Source organism: Coenobita brevimanus, chromosome 22 (genome assembly GCF_032717465.1).
Source record: "Coenobita brevimanus isolate Jiangsu-jjx chromosome 22, ASM3271746v2, whole genome shotgun sequence".
Lineage (NCBI taxonomy): Eukaryota > Metazoa > Arthropoda > Malacostraca > Decapoda > Coenobitidae > Coenobita > Coenobita brevimanus.
The window spans coordinates 10,533,925-10,558,623 of NC_136975.1; the positions used below are offsets into that span (position 1 = coordinate 10,533,925).

Consider the following 24,699-nt stretch of genomic DNA (forward strand, 5'->3'; position numbering starts at 1 on the left):
GAATTAACCTCCATTGATGTTCGTGGTGGTTACTCTGTACATGACGGTTGTGTCACCAGCAGTGGAAGATGCCGTGATGCGAAGAAGGTGCCACGAGGCTGAGGGCAGGTCACACACGGCCAAGTCACCTGTGTCTCGGGTCACATGGTCATATAAGGGAGACCAGGAAATTTTTTCTGGGCCCTTGTGCCTTAGCTCCACCTGGAATAAATGAATATGCAAACAACCTGACAAACAAAATAACATTTTACACTACCATCTTTATAACGAACACAAGGGCAATTGGTGATCTAGCTGGTTAAAGTGTTCCCGAACAATGTGGCCTGTAAGGGCTCCTCTCTCGCGATGCCCAGCACAAGGCTACAGAAGTTAAACTGACAGAGAGAATGCCCAGATATTTCTCCAGGTTATGACATGCAATCATCATTTTACTTCCAGGTCACTATTTTCATCTGGTAGCAGTCTGATGTTTAAACAATAGGACAATTATTTGTTCTCGCCCAACAAAGATCCTAAATGTTTTTCAGATCAGTTGATAACTAAGTATACTCAGGCTGGAGTATTTTGATTAATTGCCAAGGTGACATTTCTCCCTCATAACTATGGTTCACTCATTTTCATACAACCACAATTAGTATTCAAGTTGCGAGAGTTACAGTTTCATTAGATGAATATCAACAAACAATGTCAGTTACGCACCTTCCAATGAGTGATAGGACAACCGAGCTCGGGCCAGGCATAGAGGCTGAGTGTGATGCAGGTGGCATTCACTTCCACTATCTCTGTGGGTTGAGGGTGGCCAGGGGCTGTGGCAGAGAGGGAGACTTGTGAGAGGAATAATATGTAAGAGGGACAAGAGAGAGAGGATACTAGCAAGTCGGGCATTAGTTGAAAAGGATAAACAACTGTTAGGAAACATCTGATGGGTGTAGGGGTTAGGAGTGAGGAACATTTAGCTAGAGTACGAGCGAGAAGATGAGAGAATAGGTAAGGAGTGGATTGGTAAAGTAATGAGGCTAGATGGAGAATAAATGGGAGGGGTATATGAGGAGAGGGATATTAAGAGGAACATTAGATGAACGCAACATCGTGAGAGGAATACCGCTTAAGAAGGTTACTGTATAGAGAGGTATCAGTTGTGTTTGAGGTGACAAGGAGTATCAGTAAGAGGGATCTTACATAAAAGTGACAGCTGATGAGAGGAAGAATAGGTAAGGGATGTCAGGTTTGCATCGGTGTGTTGTGTGTGTGTGTGTGTGTGTGTGTGTGTGTGTGAGAGAGAGAGAGAGAGAGAGATGGGGGAGACAAATCTACATTTCATATTGTTATGAAGGGGGATTTGCTAGTTCGGTAGTCTCGTACCTTCGAGACGTTTCTGGTACCGTAAGTTCCGGTACGAGTCATCAGAGTTGCCAGTTTTTCTGCTGTTTGTGAGCTTAGTAATTTCGTAAATTATGCGTTAATTTTTGTGCTCCTTTTCTTTATAATGTTTTATTTAAGTGATTCCTTGTTAAATTATGTAATTTAAGTTCGTATGGTAAATAATTTAGAGTGTTATGTAATGTAAGACAACACTGGAATGTTTTGGCCTGTTTCCGAGTTGGCATCTGTTGCCCGTCGAGAGTAAACACGAAGTATCGAGGGTGATGCAAGCTTATATAAGATGGGGTAGAGATTATTACAAGGACTTTGAGGGATGGCCGTGGAGAGGGCGTGTATTCACTGATCTCTCCTCTAGCGTTCTAGGGCTGCCTCACCGGCAATAGTTTTGTACATAGACCCAATGAAGTTAGGTTAGCTAGTTCTCATTTTCCTCCCAGGCCTATTAGAAATACAGTAGGTGTCTATATCTACTCACTGAGATTGCCTTTGCTTACTCGTCTCTGGAGTGTACCTCCCACTAATCGCTCTGGGGTGTGAGTTATACACAGGCAAATCCTCTCAAGAGTGGTTTGAGAGGGTAATCTCAGACTAGGTGTGTCTTTCCCTGGGTACTTTGTCCCTTGCTCTTTTTTCTCTTTCTTCCCACTTTCCCCGCGAGGGGGAAGTGGTTCCTATGGCGGACGCCCCTACTGCCACCCCCCTTCAGGGGGCGAGGTAGTCTTGACCGACCCCTGACTGATCCACTCACAGACTGCTCCCAAACTGAACGGCCCCAGATGCGCACCCCTCTAGACATATATGTAAATAACGCCTCCTTCGTGCTACTTCATGCGGTTGGTTCCACTCCCCTGTCCAACATCAATCCCTTTATCATCAAGAAGGTGATTGATGGGTGTGCCGGTGAAGTGGAACAGGTGAAAAAACTTGGTAGTGGGGACCTTCTAGTAAAGACCGTAAACTTGCAACAGGTAAAGGATTTGATGAAGCTGAGCAAATTTCATTGTTATGATGTTGAGCCCATGAATTCCTGCAAAGGTGTTATCACCTGCAGGGACCTCATGATAATGGAAGAGGACGACATCATCCATGAACTTGCTCAGCAAGATGTAATTGATCCAGGCTTTATAACTCATTTCCAGGAAGGCAAAAGGATGAAGACAACCAAAGTAGTCTTGACTTTTGGAAAAATATCTATTCCAACTAATGTGAAAGTAGGATATGAAATTATCAATGTGAGACCGTATATTCCCAATCCCCTTCGTTGTGGAAAATGTCAGCTCTATGGACACCACAAAAAGACTTGTCGGGTTTCCAACTTCGTGTGTGGCAAGTGCGCGGCTGTAGGACATTCTGCTGAACACTCTACATTTGAGAACAAGTGTTGCTTTCGCTGCCGGGGCGATCACTCCACTTCCTCTCAGGTTTGTCCCAAGTGGAAGGAGGAGAAGGAGGTCAGCACAGTGAAAGCGACTGAGGGCATATCCTTTTACAATATTAGGAAGAAGGTGAAGGAGTTGCATGCAACTCCCAAACCTAATGTCTCCTATGCATCGGCAGTTGTGTCCCATCCTGTGATGTGCATCATGGAGACACAGACTGACCTTACCTTTGCTCCCTATGCCACTTGCCCTACCTCTGAGTCTCGCCCCCCTGTACGTTCCAACTCTCTTACAGACATCCCTGTCGCTACTTCCTACTCTCAGGCTGCCGCTGCTCCATTGCAGTCAGTGCGGCCAAAACCGAAGTCCGACAAGTCTGATAAGATCAATTTGACCACTCTCACAAAACCATCATGTCCTTATGTCCTTCCTGCTCCTGGTCCAGTGAGGGAGAGAAAGAATAGCTCTTCCTCGGTGGAATCTGGGAGCGTAGTTATTGACGAAAATATGGAGGTTTTCGTCAGCAAGCACCGGGAAAGGTCCCCTGGTAGCCACTCACCTGGTCGCAGGGGTCATAAAAAAACTAAGCATACTGGCCACCCTCGTAAATCTTAAACCACCACATTCTGTATATTCCAGTGGAATTGTAGAGGTATTAGGAATAAATTACAAAATATAGCAATCTTGCTTTCCATACACAGGCCAGACGTTGTTTGTTTACAAGAGACGCACACAGTTCAAACACTACCACTCGTATAGAAAATATGAAGGTCATGGAGTTGCCATATGCACACACAAATCACACCCACAAACGGAAGTGATTCTAAAATCTACTCTGGCAGCTGTCGCATGCAGAGTAAAATTTAATAACACATATCTGTCTATTTGCTCTCTGTACTGTCCTCCACATGGCCTCATTGATAGTGATGCTTTAAATTCACTATTTGAACATCTTCCTGGGAATAAGTTAGTGTTGGGCGACTTCAACATCCATCACTATCAATGGGGTAGCTTGTGGATTGATGGTCGTGGGGAGCAAATAGCCGACCTAATACTAAAGTCCAACCTCTGTCTTCTGAACGATGGTAGAGCGACTCGTGTAGATGATCATACTGGTAGCTTTTCGGCCATTGACTTAACTTTGGCCTCCCCTGGTATACATCAAGATTTCTCGTGGGACCCATATGACGACTCGTTGGGAAGTGATCATTTACTCATCTGTCTTTCTTATACACGAGACATCGTTTCGGACCCTCCACCTCCAAAATTTAACTATAAGAAAGCAGATTGGGGATCCTTCTCAAGGATCGCCACTTTAGATATATCTGGGGAGACCATAGATGTTAAGGTCGAAAATTTAACCAAATTCATATTATACGCAGCTGAGGCTGCTATTTCCAAGACTTCTACAGTTCATGCGAAACATAGAGCACATTGGTGGATGCCGGATTGCCAACAAGCATTAAGGAAATGCAATAGGAGGTACAGGATTTTTGATAGTCAGCCCACTGAGGAAAATTTTATTGCATACAAACAGGCACGGGCTGAGGCAAGGAGAATCATAAGAAGGGCCAAACGTGACTCCTGGTGGTCCTTTGTGTCCTTGGTGAATCGATCGACCCCACGCATTAAAGTCTGGTCCACTATTAATATATCAAATAATAAAGGCCCATACATCCCTGAGACCACCCTGCAGGTTAATAATAACATCTATGACGATCCCGTGGATGTTGCTAACATCCTCACCAGGAGTTTTTCTCATGTAAGTAGCTCAGCCAATTATGACCAGCGTTTTCAACATGATAAATGCACGGCTGAGCTACAGATAATAGACCTTGCCACAGAAGACGTAGACTTCCCGTACAACCAAGAGTTTACACTAGTTGAACTGCTCCTTGCCCTTAAATCCTGTAAAGACACCAGCCCTGGACCTTACACCATCACGTATGATATGATCCAGCATCTTAATCAGGACAGCCTGATTAACATGTTAGCATTGTACAATGAGATTTGGCGTCTCGAACGTTCCCAAACTCATGGCACTTTGTGCACGTCATACCGATACCCAAAGAGGCTGGTCGTCTTATGAATCCCACTTCATTTCGTCCTACTGTGTTGACTTCTTGTCTATGTAAGGTCATGGAATGTATGGTTAATAATAGGCTTCATTTTGTTTTAGAGTCGAAGAATTTGTTAAATGATCAACAATGTGGCTTCCATAAATACAGAAGTTCACTTCATCATTAAATGAATTTGGTGCATTGTATTGCAGAGGCATTTGCCAATAAAGAATTCATGATGGGGGTGTTCTTGGACATCCATAAAGCCTATGACATGACATGGTGACACGGTATACTAATGAAGCTCTATGCTTATGGCTTAAGAGGAAATTTGCCTATTTTTATTTCAAATTTCTTAAGGGACAGGATTTTCTCTGTCAAATTGCCCCATAACGTAACATCGGATATAGTTATCCAAGAAAACAGGGTGCCACAGGGAAGTGTGCTTAGTCCCACTTTATTTAGAATTATAATCAATGTTCTTCTGTCATCAGCTCCCATCCCGAGGAATCTTAAATATTTGCTCTACGCTGACGATTGTGCAATATGGCACTCTTCCCATAACGCACAATTTTCGGCTGGGCGGATGCAAGCAGCCCTTGACTCCGTCCATCAATGGGCCTTGCAGTGGGGATTTAAGTTTTCCGACCCTAAGTGTGCCGCTATAGTCTTCACTAATCGTAACGTACCTAATTTGTGCCTAACTTTGGATAATCAGGCGGTACCTTTTCAAAATTCTGTAAAGTTTTCGGGAATACATTTTGATCGCCGTTTGGACTTCAAAATTCATGTTAATCATTGGCTTGCTCATTGCGATAAGGCATTAAATGTCCTCAAGTACCTAGCGGGTACTGCATGGGGTGCCAACAGAAAATTCTTATTAATGATGTATAAGTCCCTTATTCGATCGAAGCTAGACTATGGCGCACAGGTGTATGTCTCGGAATCCGATGCCACGCTGAAAGGATTGGATGTGTTGCAGAATAAATGTTTGCGAATGTGTCTTGGAGCTGTCATGTGTACCTGTGTAGCTCATATGGAAGTGGAGGCGAATGTGCCTCCCCTCCGTATTCGCCGGGACCACCTGGCAATAGCAAATCGGTTCAGAACATCAAGGAAAATTAATATCAGCAATGTGGCCTGTATCCCCCTGCGTCATAACCACCATTTTATCCGGGGAATGCATCAACCACTTGCTGTTCGTCTCCACTTCCTAACTCAGGAGCTTGCTGTGGACCTCAGTGACTGTGACAAGTTGATGTTTAAAAATATAATGCCTTGGGAGCCACCCGGCTTTACTGTTGATGCATCATGGCTCCCAGCATCAAAGACCAAGGCGCTGGAGGCGGAGGTCCACCGCTTGTTTCGTAATATCATTGTTCGTCATTTGGGGTCCCACCAAATGTACACCGATGGCTCCAAGTCGAGTGAATGTGTGGGTGCTAGTGTGTGGTCGACTTAATGTGCCCTCATGTATTGGTTGCCGACTCGGACATCTGTGTTTACCCCCGAACTTTTTGCTCTTGACAAAACAATAGACTATGCTCTCATTTTTCGGCATGACTCATTTGTCATATTTTCGGATTCAAAATCAGCCCTTCAGGCAACTGCTTCTTGTACTACGGACTTTAATGAGATCCAGGGCCACATTATTAATAAATTGCATTCGTGCGACAAGTCCTTCGCACTGATCTGGGTGCCTGGTCATTGTCATATTTACAGCAATGAGCATTAGCAGTGTCCCGGTCGTCCAGGAACGGTTTACAGGTTGGAATATTAAGTCTGGTCCACTGACCTTGCCACAGAAGATCTATTGATTTCTTTCCGAGAGAGACTCGACAGTAGATCACAAGGAACGTCCCAATTCTCCTCAAGCTCTACAGCCGACTTTGCAAGTAAGTCAGCCTGCCATTCCAGTCGCCTGGAAGAAAAAGTGTTGGCTCGCTTACAGCTTAATGCCACCATATTAACGCATATTTAACCTTATATGGAAAGACGATTCCCACCGCACTGTGACATCTGTGATGCGGTGTTATTTATCAGTCATATCATCCTGCACTGTCACCGATTTATTCGCGAACGTGCTTCACCTATAAATTACTGCAGCGCAGCAGATGTCCCCTTCACCCTTTCCACCATCCTGGGTGATGGGGACATTGTTATGACTGATAAATTGATGGCTTTTTTGAGAGAGACCGGTCTGATCAGAGTGAAGTGACTTTTTTACTGTGTGGTTTTGGTTTTTATCATCTGTAAATATGTATGGAAAGATGTTAATTGAGATGGATGCAGTAAGGAAGAGATGGGCAGAGTATTTTGAAAGATTGTTAAATGTAGAGGAGGAAAGGGTGGCTGAGATTGTGGCGGATAGAAGGGTGCAAGGAATAAATGTGTTGGGAGAGTTGAATGATTCTTTGATCACGAAGGAGGAAGTGGAGAAGGCAGTAAAGGAGATGAAAACAGGGAAAGCTGCAGGTATGGATGGGTGTGCTGTGGAATGCCTGAAGGGTGGTGGAGTGACTATTGTTGACTGGTTAGTAAGATTGTTGAATGTGTGCTTTGAGAAAGGTATGGTGCCAATTGACTGGGCAAGTGCTTGTGTGGTTCCGTTGTATAAAGGCAAGGGTGATAAGTATGAATGTATAAGTCTGTTGAGTGTTGTAGGTAAAGTGTATGGTAGAGTGTTAATTATGAGAGTAAGAGAGGGTACAGAGGGAGTGATTAGTGATGAGCAGTGTGGCTTTAGGAGAGGGAAGGGATGCATTGATCAGGTGTTTGCTGTGAGACAAGTGTGTGAAAAGTATTTAGCGAAAGGCAAGGATGTGTTTTGGGCATTTATGGATTTAGAGAAAGCGTATGATAGAATTGATAGGGAGGCTTTGTGGACTGTTTTAAGATTGTATGGACTTGATGGTAGGTTACTAAAAGGGGTTGAAAGTTTTTATGTAAATAGTAGAGCATGTGTAAGAGTGGGAAATGCTGTGAGTGATTGGTTTCCCGTGAGAGTGGGGCTGCGACAGGGATGTGTGATGTCGCCTTGGTTGTTTAACTTTTACATGGATGGTGTTGTAAGAGAGGTGAATGCAAGAGTTTTAGGTGGTCTGAGTCTGGTAAATGTTGATGGAGGAGAGTGGAATCTGAAGCAGCTGCTGTTTGCAGATGATACTGCACTGGTGACTGATTCAGAGGAGAGATTGAGACAGTTGGTAGAGGAGTTTGGAAGGGTGTGTGAAAGGAGGAAATTGAAAGTAAATGAGAATAAGAGTAAAGTGATGAAGTGTACGAGGTTGATAGATGGTAGGGGGATGAATATAGTTTTGAATGGTGAGTTGCTTGAGGAGGTAGATTGTTTTAAATATCTAGGGTCACATGTTGCTGTGGATGGAAGAATAGATGCAGAAGTGAAGTTTAGAATAAATGAAGTAGGAAAGGTGCTGGGAGGAATGAAAAAAGTGTTTAAATGTCGTTCGCTTAGAATGGATGTAAAGAGAAGGCTGTATGAGGGTGTTGTGGTACCGACTGCATTATATGGGGCTGAAACATGGAATATGGGTGTAGCAGAGAGGAAAAGTCTGAATGTAATGGAGATGAGATGTCTGAGGAGTATGTGTGGAGTGACGCGTGTGGATCGAGTGCGAAATGATGAAGTGCGAAGGAGAACTGGAGTTGTTCGGGAGATGGCTGGTAGAGTTGAGCAGAGGGTGTTGCAATGGTTTGGGCATATGGAGAGAATGGATAATGAGCGATTGGTGAAAAAGATAACTAGATCTGATGTGAAAGGTGTAAGGCTGAGAGGAAGACCACGAATAGGATGGATGGACAGTGTGAAGAGAGCGCTGGATGCGAGAGGGATGTCTGTTGAGCAAGGAAGAGTGGCTGTGCGTGACAGAAATAAATGGAGAGAAATTGTGAATAAATAAGTGATGACGCAGCCCTGAGGGGATATTCTCCCGCATTTGGTCTGATCAGCTAGTCAGGTCAGGTGCGGGTAAGGGGATGGGTCTGTTATGATGTGGCAGGGGTAAACCAGTTCTGCTGTCGGGCCCTGCTGCGGATGTCACTGATTACATTGCGCAGTTGACCCTTGTGCGGTGTGATGCGGTGAGGATCTGTCTGTTCTCCCCTTTGGAGCTAAGATGCGAATGAATGTGTTTGAATGGATGAGTAAATGGAGAGTGAGTCGTCCTGTCTCGGCTACCTCCCTTTCCTTGGGGGAAGCAGCCTAGGTATATAGATAGATAGATTGTACTATTAATTAGGGTAGACAGTTGACATAGTTGAAATAGTTCCTCCTACCACTGATCTATTTCTAAAATAGATGTCCCCTACATTAAACTCTGTTCCTCGTCTGACAGTCACCAGCTGATGATTGCAAAGGTGCAGTTTAGAAAGGTAATGGGCATTTGTAGTCGATGGTGATCTGTGGGGCGAGGTCCTTCACCTCTTGCACATACTGTGTAAATACATTCTACCATCTTGTTTAAGTTGTACTAATTAGGGCCGACAGCTGACGTATAGGGAAATGTTCCTGACTCGTCTGGTTCTCTTTCATATATCGATGTCCCCTATAATAGGTTGTGCCTCTACTGACAGTCGCCAGGGAATGAGTGCTGATATGTAATGTAGAAAGGCATTACATATCTGCAGTCGATGGTGCTCTTTTGGTCGAGGTATTTTTACCATCAGTATAGGTCTAGCTATTTGTCTCTGTAGGATTTAGTATAGGTTAGCGATTTGTCTGTTAGGTGATTAGTTTTAGGGTCCTTAGATTAGTTTTTTTTTTTTTTAATAAATAATATAAGATTAAAAATATGTAAAAATTTAAAAAAATAATAAAAATAAAAAACAAAAATATATATATATATATATATATATATATATATATATATATATATATATGTATATATATATATATATATATATATATATATATATATATATATATATATATATATATATATATATATATATATATATATTTATATATATATATATAGATAGATAGATAGATAGATAGATAGATATATGTACGTGTGCATGAAAGTGTGTATGTTCATATGCATAGATGTGTGTATGTATGTATGTATGTATGTATATATGTTTGGATTTATCTATAAAATGTATATATATATATTTATATATATATATATATATATATATATATATATATATATATATGTATATATGTGTCAATGTATATACATATAAATATATATTTGCCTTAATGACCAGGGGCTTCGGCCCCAATGGTCGACAGGCAAAATATATATATATATATATATATATATATATATATATATATATATATATATATATATATATATATATATACATATATATATACATATATATATATATATATATATATATATATATATATATATATATATATATATATATATATATATATATATATATAAAATGATGCACTCGATGAAAGGAAAGACACATTTTATGAAAAGTTGCAAGAAGGAGTAGGAAGGGTAACTAGACATGATGTTTTGATCTGCGTTGGAGACTTTAATGCAGTAATGGGCTGTTCAAATGAGGGATTTGAGGCATGTATGGGTAAGATGGGAGTTGGTAGTAGGATGAGTGAAAACGGAGTGAGGTTTGGAAGCTTCTGTCTAGCAAATGACTTAGTCATCGGGGGCACACTCTTTCAGCATTGCAATATACACAAGACAACTTGGGTGTCGCCGTGTGGAAAATATAAAAATCAGATTGATCACATCGCTATCAGTAGGAGGCATAGAAGTTCTCTGCTAGATGTTCATGTTAAACGGGGAGCGGATATTGGTAGTGACCATCAACTCAGCATTGCAAAAATAAGGTTTAAACTTAAAAATCAGAAGAAGGAAAAATCTGGTGTTGGTAGATAAGATATTGTTAAGCTTAGAAGAGAAGGAGAAGAAAAGGAGGAATTCAGATTAGAATGCAGAAATAGGTTTTTGGTGTTGGAAACGTTGGAAGAGGTGGAGAGAAGTGTAGATGAGATGTGGGAGGATGTGAACAAAGTTTTGCATGAGACTGCTGAATGTACGATTGGAAGGAGACATAGATTCAGGAGAAAGAAATGGATATCAGAGGAAACGTGGGATATGATAAAAAAGAGAGGTGAGGCTAAATTGAGGAGTGAGATGCAATGCGTTGATGAACGAGAGATTGAATTAGCAAGAGCTGCGTACTGGAGTTTGAATTCAGAAGTAAGAAGGTTAGCTAGGAGAGATAAAAGAAGATGTGTGGATGAAAAGGTTGCAGAGACTGAAATCCTAATAAACAAAAATGATGGACAGAGTCAAAGAATAGCATATGAATCGATTAGAGAACTGAGTGGTAATGCAGGTAAATGCAAGGAAATACCAATTAGAGACAGGGAAGGAAATTTATTGACCAAAGATGGAGATATTAAAAATAGATGGAAAGAGCATTTTGAGACAGTTCTTAATAGACCAATACCACCAGAAGAGGATATACCGTCTGCTCAGGAAGATTTAAATATAGAAACAGGAGAGTTGAGGCTTGCAGAAGTGGAGAAAGCAGTAAAACAGTTAAAGAATAATAAGGCACCAGGGGAGGATGGTTTATTTCCGGAAATGTTTAAAGTGGAGGGGGATAGATTAATAATGATCTTGACCAAGCTATTCAATAAGATATGGGTGACGGGGTTACTACCATCAGTTTGGAAGAATGGTGTAATTGTTAAAGTTCCGAAGAAAGGAGACCTGAGTGAATGTGGTAATTGGAGGGGAATCTCTTTGTCACCGATAGCTTTGAAAGTTTTCAGTAGTGTTGTTAAATAGGTTGGAGCCGGTGGTTGAGGGTATTCTGAGGGATGAACAGGCTGGTTTTAGAAAGGGACGTGGTTGCAATGATCAGATCTTTATAGTTAGGCATTTGATGCAGCAAGTTAATGAAATGAGAGTACCATTAAGTCTTTGTTTTGTTGATTTTGAAAAGGCTTTTGATAGTGTTTCGAGAGAGTCTATGGGGAAGATCATGAGACATTATGGAATACCAGAGGAGTTTGTGAGGGTCATTATGAACATGCATGAGGACACATTTTGTAAAGTGATGGTTGATGGTTGTCTGAGTGATTCGTTTGAAGTCAAGTCCGGAGTAATTCAAGGTGGTGTTCTATCGCCTTTACTATTTATATTGGTCATTGATTACATTATGAAACGTGTTGGAACAGAAACCGGTGCAGGTATACTTTGGGGAGAGAACAGGAAACTTTTGGATTTAGATTATGCAGATGATATAGTTTTGATTTGTGATGGGCCAGAAGAGATGCAGAGAGTGTTGGACTGTTTGATGAGTGAAGGTCGCAAGGTGGGTTTGGTTATTAATTGTGGAAAAACTGAAATAATCAATATGAATATGGAAAATGCGCAGGAATGTGTAATTGGAGGTATGGTTGTAAAGCAAGTTGATAGGTTTAAATATTTAGGTACTTATTTAGCCAAGGATGGTTCTTTGAACTTTGAATTCGAGGAAAGGTTAAAGAAGGCTAATCAGGCAATGGGAATGCTTAAAAATATTTGGAATAATAACAATTTTTCTGTGCATACAAAAATCAAACTTTATAAGGTAATGGTTAGGAGTATCTTAATTTATGGACACGAGTCTTGGTACAGCACAGTGACTATGGAAAATAAATTCTTGGTGTTTGAAAATAAAGCACTTAGAAGAATATTAGGAGTTAAGTGGTGGGAAAGGATACCAAATAGTAGAATTAGAGAAATAACGGGAGTGCAGCCGATCGATGAATATGTTAGATTCTCACGATGGAAGTGGCTAGGACATGTGTATAGGAGACAGGGAATAGTACGAGGTACACCAGGGTGGGTGGCACCTGGTAGGAGAGGTAGAGGAAGGCCAAAAGAGACGTGGGTGAGGACAATGAGACGGGAAGCTGGAGATGAGTGTTGGGGAGATCTTGAGGAGTTAGCACAAGATAGGATGTGGTGGTGTGAGTTCATCGAGGCCCTATGCATCCCCGAGGGTGCCACAGGAAATGATTGATTGATTGATTGATATATATAGTATATCTATCTATCTATCTATATATATATATATATATATATATATATATATATATATAGTATATCTATCTATCTATCTATATATATATATATATATATATATACATTATCTCTATCTGTCTGTCTGTCTGTCTGTCTCTCTCTCTATATATATACAGTATATTACAAGTTTAGTCGGGTTCTAATTCAGTTTGAGTGAAGTGCAGTCGGTTTTGGTTCAGTTTGAGTGTAGTTCAGTATCAGTGCAGTGCTGTTAGTGAGGTTTGTGAAGAGTTGCTGGCAAGCATTAAATGTAATTACTGTCAGTGAAGATTATTCTCGATACTTTTGTAATAAGTAGTGTTAGCAAGCATTAAGTGTACTAACAGTAAAGTGTTGTCAAGCATTAAGTGTGATAGCAATAGTAAAGTGTGTATAGCTCTAGTGCTTGTGGGAACAGTGAAGAGAAGGTGGAAAGCACTGAGTGGAATTGCATGGAAAATAAAGACAGTGAACTTTAAGAAGCCAATGTTTATTTTCGCCTCAGCTGATCTTGTGTACTGTACACCTAAGGCTGACCATAGGAAGAACAACTCACTGGGCAACGTCCTTCCTGTACTGTTCTACTGCTGTTGGAGCCTGTGGCAGTGTGGGGTGAGGACGTAACACTGGTGTCACGAGTAACGGATTATTATTTCAGGGCTGCAGTGAGGCTAATTTTCGACATGGAGCAAGAAGGTGTCCAGACAAGAGGCCACGCTAAGCAGGAAGAGGCATCGCTGGATGGAATTATGAAACTGGTACAAGAACTCGAAGAACAATCACAGTCACATTATAAAGAACTCAAAGAGCTAATACAGGCACATACAAAAGAACTTAAAGAACAATTTCAGGTACAGTGTGTACAACTGAAGCCACAGAGTGAACAATTACAGGCACAACGTGAAGAACAAAAAGAGTGATATGAACAACTTGAAGAGGCATCGGAGGAGCAACAGTGGGAATTACAACCGAGGATGCAAGGACAGCTAGATGCTTTCATGGAGGAAATGAAGGAAGAGCAGTAGCAGTTGAAGGGGGAAGTATATGCTGAGCTACAGCAGCAGAAGTGTGAGGTATGCAATAACGTGATGGAGTTCAGACAGCATCTAGACGACCAGGTGAAGCATGTAGACAACCAGCTGAAGATTAGTGAGGAAATAGTGGCGGAGTGCAAACAGCATGTGGACAACCAGCTGAAGATTAGTGAGGAAATAGTGGCGGAGTGCAAACAGCATGTGGACAACCAGCTGAAGATTAGTGAGGAAATAGTGGCGGAGTGCAAACAGCATGTAGACAACCAGCTGAAGATTAGTGAGGAAATAGTGGCGGAGTGCAAACAGCATATGGACAACCAGCTGAAGATTAGTGAGGGAGTTGTGATAGAGTGCAGACAGCCTTTTCATATGGGCGGGGTTTAAGGCAGTTTAAAGTGATGCCATTTGAAGGCCTGCACTGGCAGACGGCTTTGATCTATCTGGACGATGTAATTGTGTTTGGACGGACTTTCGACCAGGAACTGGAGAGGTCGGAGGTGTTGAACAGGATCCGTGCAGTGCACCTCACGCTGAACCCCAAGAAATGCTACTTGTTTCAGAAGGGAGTAAAGTACCTGGGACACATTGTAGGTGAAAGCGGCATCCATACTGACCCAGAGAAGGTGGCAGCTGTGGAGAACTGGCCAGTTCCAACTTGTGTGAGAGCTACATAGTTTTCAGGGCTTGTGCACGTACTGTCGGCGTTTTGTCAAAGACTGTGCAACGATAGCTGCACCTCTTCACAAGCTGTTGGGAAAAAGGCAGAAGTTTGCATGAACAGCAGGGATTCAGGAAGCCTTCGACAAACTCAAGCATGCATTGGCAAGCTCTCCAGCATTGCTGTACCCAGACCCGAATCAGCCATTTATCTTGGACTGTGATGCTAGTGACCATGGTGTTGGTGAAGTCGTGTCACAGAAGAAGGATGACAAGGAGTATGTGGTTGCATATTACAGCAAGAAGCTCAGCCCACCAGAGCGGAACTACTGTGTGACCTGTAAGGATCTCTTGGCAGTGATGAAGAGCCTTGATTTTTTCGATCAGAACCTGTACGGGTCAAACTTCATCATCAGGATGGGCCATGCGGCACTCAAGTGGCTGAAAACGCTGAAGAATCCAGAAGGACAACTGGAATGCTGGCTCGGGAAGCTAGACCAGCAAAATTATGAGGTGCAACACCGTCCTGGGCGGGTACATGGCAATGCTGACAGCCTGAGTCGTCGGCCTTGTGATCCAGAATGCTGGCAGTGTAGTAAAAAGGAAGATCACAGTAAGAAATGTAGCCGTACTGCAATGACAGGGCCAGTATCAAATGAAGACCTGAAGAGGATGCAGATGGACGATGCAAATCTATAACCAGTGCTAGGGTGGCTGCAGCAGAGTACAGTGTGACCATCTTGGGAAGAAGTTTCCAGGTTAAGCCCTGCGACCAAGAGCCACTGGAGTCAGTGGGACCATCTTTGCTTGAACAACTGACTACTGGAGCTTCAGTGGGAGACAGCCGATGGCCTCAACAAGTATTGGCAACTGGTGATTCTGAAGAAAATGAGGTCCGAGATCTTCGATGAGTCCCATAACCAGATCACTAGAAGGCCCCTGGGAGTGAGGAAAACTTTAAGCTGGCTGCAACAGAGGTTCTACTGGATTGGCATGTGTCAGGATGTTGAAGAGTGGTGTTGGGCCTGTGATGTGTGCTGTGCCAAGAAGGTACCCAAGAAACGTGGTTGCGCCCCTCTCCAGCTGTACCAAGTGGGTGCACTGATGGAAAGCGTCGCAATGGACATTGCTGGACCTTTGCCACTCACTGAGAGAGGAAACTGGTATATATGTGTTGCCATGGACTACTTCACAAAGTGGCCAGAAGCCTTTGCCATCCCTGATTAAGAGGCTGCAACTTTTGCTCAGGTGTTGGTTGATCAGTTTTTCTGTCATTTTGGGATGCCACAAGAGCTACATTCAGACCAGGGTAGAAACTTCTAGTCTGCTGTGTACTGTGCGTGCTACAAGTTACTGGGGATCAAGAAGACCAGGACGATCCCCCTAAGGCCACAGTCAGATGGGATGGTGGAGAAATTCAACTGAACCCTGGGGCAAGAGCTGGCCAAGTAATGCATTGATGGACAAACAGAATGGGACCAGAAATTACCTGCTTTACTGATGGCATATTGGTCTGCATCCCATGAGTCTACTGGCTACGCTCCTGAAAAACTGATGTTGGGCCATGTGTTACATTTACCCGTCGACTTGTTAATGGGAAGACCACCTGGTGAAGAGCTGCCTACAGACACCACCAGCTATGCGAAGCACCTTCAGGAAAAGATGGCTGAGGTACATCATCAAGTGTGAGGAACCTCAAGTTTTCAGGAGAGGTGATGAAGTGCAAGTATGATGCCAAGGCAAGTGAAGTGAGCTTCAAGGATGGCGACCGAGTTTGGTTATACAATCCTCAGCATAAGAAGGGACAGTCACCGAAGCTGCAGAGCCCATGTGTTTACACTATGTTGGACCGCCTATCAGACGTAACGTATTGGATTCGGGGAGGCAGGAAGTCTCGCCCAAAGGTGGTACGTGTGAACCGTCTGTGGCAGTACCAATATCCAGGACAGTTCAGCTGGGACCCGCAGCTGAGGATGTTGAGCAGGACCAAGGAGCTGAAGTTCAAGAGGATGGTGACAGTTCCCCAAGAGAAGAAGTGAATCAAGAAGAGGACCAAGACCTTCCTGGAGGAGTGGACTGTGTGGAGGAGCAAGGATGTCATCAGAAGTGGCATAGAAGACCTGATATGTTGAAGGATTATTTTGTGTACAGTTAGAGGTTTCAGTAGGATTAAGGTTATGTTTGTATGTACTGTGCAGTTTTGTCGGGATGACAAAGAACTAGCGAGGTGGTGGTGTTATGAAGGGGGATTTGCCAGTTAGGTAGTCTCATACCTTTGAGACGTTTCTGTACAGTGAGTTCCGGTACGAGTCATTAGAGTTGCCAGTTTGTCTGCTGTTTGTGAGCTTAGTTTTTTCTTAAGTTATGCATTAATTTTGTACTCTTTTTCTTCATAATGTTTTAGTTAAGTGATTGCTTGTTAAATTATGCAATTTTAGGTCGTATGGTAAATGATTTAGAATGTTATGTGATGTAAGACAACATTGGCATGTTTTGGGCTGTTTCCGAGTTGGCAACTGTTGCCGTCGCGAGTAAACACAAAGTTTCGAGAGTAATGCAAGCTTATATAAGATGGGGTAGAGGTTATTACAAGTTTAGTCGGGTTTCAGTTCAGTTTGAGTGAAGTGCAGTCGGTTTTCGTTCAGTTTGAGTGTAGTGCAGTATCAGTGCAATGCTGTTAGTGAGGTTTGTGAAGAGTTGTTGGCAAGCATTAAATGTAATTACTGTCAGTGAAGATTATTTTCGGTACTTGTGTAATAAGTAAAGTGTTAGCAAGCATTAAGTGTACTAACAGTAAAGTGTTGTCAAGCATTAAGTGTGATAACAGTAGTAAAGTGTGTATAGCTCCAGTGCTTGTGAGAACACTGAAGAGAAGTTGAAAAGCATTAAGTGGAATTACTTGGAAAATAAAGATGGTGAACTTTAAGGAGCCAGTATTTATTTTCACCTCAGTTGACCTTGTGTGCTGTACACCTAGGGCTGACCATAGGAAGAACAACTCACTGGGCAATGTCCTTCCTGTACTGTTCTACTGCTGTTATTACATCTCAAGCTTCCTTTTCACCTGTATTTCAGGAAAAATGAGACGAAAATATAATTCGGGCTTCATGCATGCTTGTATGAATTAGTCTTGCTTACCTGATGGCGGTTCTTCATACTACATGATCTCTGGCAACGTTTCTGCTGAATCCCTTTATCCTTTGTTTATTCCATAAGACCAATTCCATGACTTCACACTGTAGGTCTATCACTTGGTGCTCTACCCACGACATTCATACCCTAGATCAAGGGCAGGCAACCTCCGGCCCCGCGGGCCAGATCCGACCCGCAAAAGTCTAGCATCCGGCCCGTCAACCTGTTTGAAATGAGCATAGCAATCTGGCCTGTGAAACCCCAATCCAAACAAATTAAATCCTGACAAATAGCATCTGCCAGCCACGTGTGGCTGGTAGATGCTCCTTAGCAACTCGACACTCCCCTCACCCCGTGTAATACGGTCTTTCTGCCATCCTGCCAGATGTCAGTATCTGTAGGACTAAGAGGATGTATGTGTCACTCTTAAGGCAGGTACACACTAGTTGCATATCCATGTATGTAGTACTTTTTAAGGTCATAGACATTTTAAGTTCTTAACCTGCGAGCTCAAACATGTTCCACCCCTTCAAATGTGGAAGTCTCTATCCTGATATAAATTTAATTTGCATGTTTTCCAATAAAATTCTTGTATATGGTCACTTTTGTGTTCTCATTTGTCACTCCGGTCCGTGGGCTGCTCCTGAAAGTGTCATCTGGCCCTTGCTCTGAAAAGGTTGCCCACTCCTGCCCTAGATCTTTCCACCAAACTTAATCCTCTTTTCTCACCACATGTCCCAACCTCCTCTATCTCAATGTACTGTGTAGAGGCAAAATTACAACTCACGACTGCCAAGTGTATTGGTAATGATGACGTGGCTGGGTGGGCTGGTTCCCTGTATGTTCCAGGCTGTGAGGTAAAGGTGGTGAGGCACACCGCAGACCAGGCCTCGCATCACCAGACTTCTCACTGCAGGATCAACGTTCGTCTCTACCCACTCCCCTGCCCGCCCTCGGTGGTGCAAGGTGTACCCTGGAGGAAGAGGATGTGGTAAGCTGAGAATAAACAACGAAATAACACGGTAAACCTAACCTTCTCCTCCTCCTCCTCCTCCTCATCATCATCATCATGTACCTTTATTATTCATTCAGTACATTACCTAAGGATATTCTACTGTAGGCTGACCAAAGAGCACTCTGGGAGATGTTGATGTAACATTTAGAGGATATATACCCTGGGGGTAGGAGGGGTTTTCAAGAATACTCCCTCAGTATCCGTGCTTGTCATATGAGGCGACTAAAAGGGTTGGCGAAGGGTTAGTGCTCCTCCCTGGGAAAACAGCTAAATATAAAGACGAACAAAGAGCCTCGGGCAAGGACTGACCAAAAGATGACGACCAAGGACCGGACAAAGGACATGGTACGGATCGCAACGTGGAATGTAAGGGGTGTGAATGATGAGGTGAAAGAAAGAGAGATTGTCCAGGTGCTTGAGGGTGTGAAGGTGGATGTATGTGGAGTAACTGAAACTAAATGTTGAGGTGAGAGTGTGAGAGTATGGGCGTATGGATGGGGTATGTGCAGGAGTAGGTGAGAATGAGAGGGCAAAAGAAGGAGTGTGTATTGTTGTGAGTAAAAGATGGAAGAAGAACATAAGAGAGTATGGATCAGTTGGCTCAAGGATTGCATGGGTAAGATTGAAAGTTGGAATACAAATGTGGGCGATTGTGTGCGTGTATGAGCCAACGCAAGATCGTGCAAGCAAAGTGAGAGAAGAGTTCTAGACAAATGTGAAGTGTGCATAGAAAAGTTTGGAAGGAATGAGAGAGTGTTTTTGATTGGTGATACGAATGGTAGAGTAGGGAATGTGAAGATGGAATAGTTGGTGAGTGGGGTGTGCCTCCTGAGGTAGATGAGAATGGCAGTGCGTTAGTGGACATTTGTACCGGGAAGGAGTTGGTGATAGCCAATACCCTCTTCAGGCACAAAATGATCCACAGGTATACATGGCAAGTGGTGAGAAGGGTGTTTGGTGAACTGAATGAAAGGAAGGCAATGGCTGATTATGTGTGTGTGGATGAAAGGATGCGAAGATGTTTAATGGATGCAAGAGCTTATAGAGGTTGGGGGAATGGACTTTCTGACCACTACTTGGTAGTGGCCAGAATCAAGATCCAGGTAGGATGGAGAAATAGAAGAGGGGAAGGACAGGAGGAAGGAGTAGTTGCAAGGAAAGTGGAAAGGTTACAAGAGGATGAGAAAAAGGCAGAATATAATAGAGAAGTGGAGCAATGATTGGGTAATTATGAACTGGAGCAGATGGGGGACATGGAAGGTGAGTGCAAGATAATCACAGAAGAAATATGTACAGCATGTGATATGGTGCGTGGGGTGGATAGAAGACAGAAGGGGGTTAGAGGAATAACATGGTGGAATGAAGCGGTGAGACAGGTTGTGGCAGAAAAGAAGAACGCATACAATGAATGGATGAGAAATAGAGGCGTGGAAGAAGTTGAGAGGCAGAAGAGAGTTATATGTAGAAAGGAAGAGAGAGGTGAAAAGAATAATAAGAGAGAGTAAGAGGAGACTGGATGAGGAATTTGGAAGGAATTTGAATGTAGTGGAGGGACTGTAAGAATATGTTGTGGAAAGAGGTGAAGAGAGTAAGACAGGGTGGCAGTGAAGTTAGTAGGGGAGTGAAAGATAAAAATGGTAGATTATTAGTGGAGAAGGGAGAAAAAATGGGGAGATGGAGAGAACACTTTAAGGAATTGTTGAACATAGAGAATGGAAGTAATGCAAGTATAAGTGGCTCGGGAATGGCTGGGAGAAGGAGGGAGGTAAGAAGACAGAAAGAAATCAGTAGGATAGAAGTCGTGGAAGCAAAGAATAAATTCAAAATGGGGAAAGCCCCAGGAATGTAGGAGGACTGCTGGGCCTTGATAGCAGGCTGTGAAGCCTATGCCCAGAGTCGGACATATAAAAAAAAAAAAAAAAAAAAATGATGGAGTGTGTGGTGAAATGCTGAAGCATGGGGGAGAGATAGTAGTAGAGTGGATGTGGAAGATATGTAAATTGGCCTGGGAGGAAGGTAGAATCCCAGAGGATTGGAAATCAGGTATAATTATTCCCTTGTACAAAGGAAAAAAGGAAAAAGAAGTGTGTGGTAATCATAGGGGCATCTGTCTTCTTAGTGTAACAGGAAAAGTGTATGGTAGGATACTTATTGACAGAGATAGGCAAAATAACAGAGGAATTAGTTGGAGAAGAACAGGGAGGCTTTAAGAATGGAGGAGGTTTTTATAGATCAGATATTCATTCTTAGATCTTTAGTGAAAAAGTTTCTAAAGAAAGGAAAGAAGTTGTATGTGGCCTTCATGGATTTGGAGAAAGCATATGACAGGGTGGATAGACAAGGATTGTGGAAAGTATTAAGATTATATGGAGTAGATGGGAAGTTGTTGAATGCTGTGAAGAGTATGTATGATGGTGCTAAGGCTGCAGTGCGTGTGGATGGTGAACTGAGTTGGGTTGAAACAGGGATGTATCATGTCTCCATGGTTGTTCAATCTGTACATGGATGGGGTAATAAAAGAGGTACAAGGTCGGGCAGTGGATGTTGGGGTGGCCCTAGTGCGAGAGAGTAGTGTTTGGAAACTCCCTGTACTGTTGTTTGCAGATGATACTGTATTGTTAAGATAAATGGGAGCTGCAAGGCTTGGTGGATGAGTTTGGGTGAGTGTATAAGAAAAGGAATTTGAAGGTGAATGTAGGGAAGAGTAAAGGGATGGTCTTAGAGAGGTGAAGTCAGTGAATGTACAGTGAGGTTGGATGGTGAGGAAATAGAAAATGTGAGTACGTATAAGTACTTGGGGAGTGCGATGAGTAAGGGTGGAAGCTTGGAGGGTGAAGTGCTTGAAAAGGTAAAACAAGGAAGAAAAGTTTCTGGTTCCTTGAAAGCAGTGATAAGAAACAGGGAAGTGGGCATGGACGTGAAAAAGTTACTACATGAGATTATTCTGATACCAACTCTAACGTATGGAAGTGAAGCTTGGACGTTGTTGGAAGGACACAAGTCAAGAGTGAGAGCAGTAGAAATGAGTTATTTAAAAAGGAGCCTGTTGAGTCACATGGAGAGACAGGCTACAAATGAGAATATAAAGGAACGTTGTAATGTCGATGTGGATGTAATAGGAAGCGTTAGAAGGAACACACTGAGGTGGTTTGGCCATGTGAAGAGGATGGAGGGTGAGAGACTGACGAGGATAGTGTATGTGAGTGAGGTGGAGGGGGGGGAGAGGGAGGGGGAGCCCGAGGATGAGATGGAGGGAAGGAGTGGAGAGGTATATGAGAGGGGGATGTGAGTTGGGAGCAGGGCAGTGAAATGGCAGGGGACAGGTCGACGTGGTGGCGATTTGTTGTGGCCACCCCATACGGGATTAAGGCGTCTGGCAATAGATAGATAGATAGAAACTGTAGGCCTAAAAAATTTCATAATTATTATCTTCATTATCATGCTAAACATGCTTCCATATTAAACATAATCACTTGATATTCTAGGTGGCATCCCTGGATCTTGAGAAAGGTGATATGATGGAAACTTTATGCTACTGGAAGAGAGAGCAAAAATCATTATCGTCATCAACATAGCATTATTCCCAATGCAACACGTCGTACTAAGTGATGCATAATTACCTTGGGGAGAGCTGATGTGGTCAGTTGATCATATATTGTGATCTAATACATCATCATCATCATAATCATCATTTTAACCTTTCAACTGAAACAATCCTTTCAGAAGACTGCGGAAAATTTCGAGTTTTGAGCACACAGTTATTCATCCCTAACTCTTGATAATGCTTGGTAAGCAGTAGAGACCCTATACAAAGAGAGACTGGACAACCACGACCCATTCAGTGCCCTCCTTTAAGTGGTGCAAAGCACGCACCCTCCACCCTATTTAAAAAAAAAAAAAAATAAATAAATAAAAAAAAAAATGCATAAGCAACAGAGTGTGCTCAGGGCGGCACGTCCGCCCTGTTCACACGGCCTGTCTTCCCTCTTCATATCAAACCCTAACCACACCGACCGGGCTAATGTATGGCCCGGCATCCACTATAGGTGGAGGAAATCTTAAAACGAATGAGCGAACGAAGTCAATAATTTCAGCTGTTCACAGATTGGTTGGCCGATATGGCGGCATTTTTCTGCAAGTGCCTCACAGCCCGGGTGCTAGCTGAGTGCAGATTCATCTAAAAATACATCTCGTCACCTGCCATGTTACATGTTTGGTTGATGAACAATATGTCACTTTAATTGTTGTATATTTGAGGAGTTGCACAATGTAAGATGTTCTCACACCAAATCATAAAACACCAGAAAAAGACTTCAAGGTTCAGCAATATTCTTGCAACCATAACTTTTTCAATCTTAATGGAAGAACATTTTTTTTTTCTTAGGAAAGGTTTTTGAGTGCAGACGGTGATTCTTATATTTTGACCATATCTGTGAAATTGATACTAAAAGTACTTTGTTTATTTTTAATTTTTTTTTTCTTTTGTTGAACTTTCAACCCGTTTTCTGGCTAAACTTCAGTGCTTAAACAAAACAAAACAACACTGATTAGAATGATGATGAGTACTATTTAACAATATGAATGTGCCATAACCCCAAAAGGTTATATGCGTAGGCCTAAAAAAAAAAAAATAATACAATCAGTCCAACTCTCAACTTTCCACAACCTTTCATCACTATCAACAGCAAGACAGGACATTGTTCCTCCAGCAATCATACACAAAACTCCTTACACCGCGGGCTTGTTTTGCTTTTCCTTGCGGCTCCCGCTGGCATATTCGCGCTTCGATAGACTCTCTAAAAATATTTGCCAAAAATCAGTTATTAGTCCTAGAATATTAAAATCATATATGTTTATGGCACATACCTTCAGATTTCTCCTGGGGTGTTTGTTGAGCCTTCGTTGAGTACCATAGGACTTATGGAGACCTCTGAAGTTGGGTAACAAAGTCTCCACTTTACACTTCCCGACAACCAGTAATATGATTACCACATTCTGATATTATCCCTAAAAACACTATTCTATGATTCTCAAATAGTTTGGAATCCATACTAAAAAAAAAAAACACTGTGTAAGCAATGAAAATTACGAGGGCGTGTGACCTTCCCACTTGCGCTAGTTCGCCGCTGGTGTTCTGTCATTTATTATTCATAAAAACACTCACAGTTTATATTTCTATTAATATATAACACTTACATATATCTACAGTCTTTGTACATAAGTTTCCTTCAGTAATAGTAGTTTATTGTCACTGTAGGCATTCAATTTCTTTCAGTAAAATAAGTAGCATTCACTTTCTCGTCCTGTATACTAGCATTGAGAGTGAATGTCACTTTCACCTTCACTCTCATAACTCATAGTATTCATACATGCTAGAGTGAAACTTTCACTTTTATTACTCCTAGGGTATATGCTCGTACTCTTATACTACTACTCATTTACATTTCTATTAACGTTCTCTATTTTATTTACGTTATTTACATTTCTGTTTTATTTACACTGTGTTATGCACTGTCACTTGAAGTAACTAATAGAACTATTTTCCACTGTTCACGTATATGTACATTCATTGCTTTCACTTGCTGTTTACACATTACAGTATTTACAAATCCACTTGCACTGTTTTACTCAATAGAAAGATCGTAGTCACTCTTTTATCAATTGTCAGCCCTTTACCTCTTTCCACACGAGGTTTAGTAGGGGTAAAGGTCACAGGGCCCTTTGCATGGGGCTAAAAAGCGGCGGTTCTTAGCAGGAGCAAACAGACGTACCTTCACTTTGAAAGACAACAGTGAACTGATAGTGGTGGCCTCCTGCCGCCTGGCTTGGGTGAGTGCAATACTACCAACTTTAGCCTTGTGAGACCTGCTAATATGTAGTAATGAAATGATTGGCAGGAAACCAAGACAATACATAATAAATTAGGTAGTTTCAGGTGAATGTAAATATCACTTAGGCTTCTCCCTTCCTTCC

At 42.3% G+C, this 24,699-nt stretch overlaps 1 protein-coding gene across 1 annotated transcript in view; it reads right to left on the bottom strand.

Annotated features, from left to right (window-relative positions):
* LOC145392421 (cell adhesion molecule Dscam2-like) overlaps nt 1-24,699 on the bottom strand; it is a 331,196-nt gene that overhangs the window by 35,300 nt on the left and 271,197 nt on the right. Inside the window, exons 22-24 of the mRNA XM_080266830.1 lie at nt 18,499-18,684; nt 700-806; nt 9-201 (exon numbers count right to left, since the gene is read on the bottom strand). Coding sequence (XP_080122956.1) covers nt 9-201; nt 700-806; nt 18,499-18,684 — 486 coding nt within the window. The remainder of the gene's footprint in view (nt 1-8; nt 202-699; nt 807-18,498; nt 18,685-24,699) is intronic.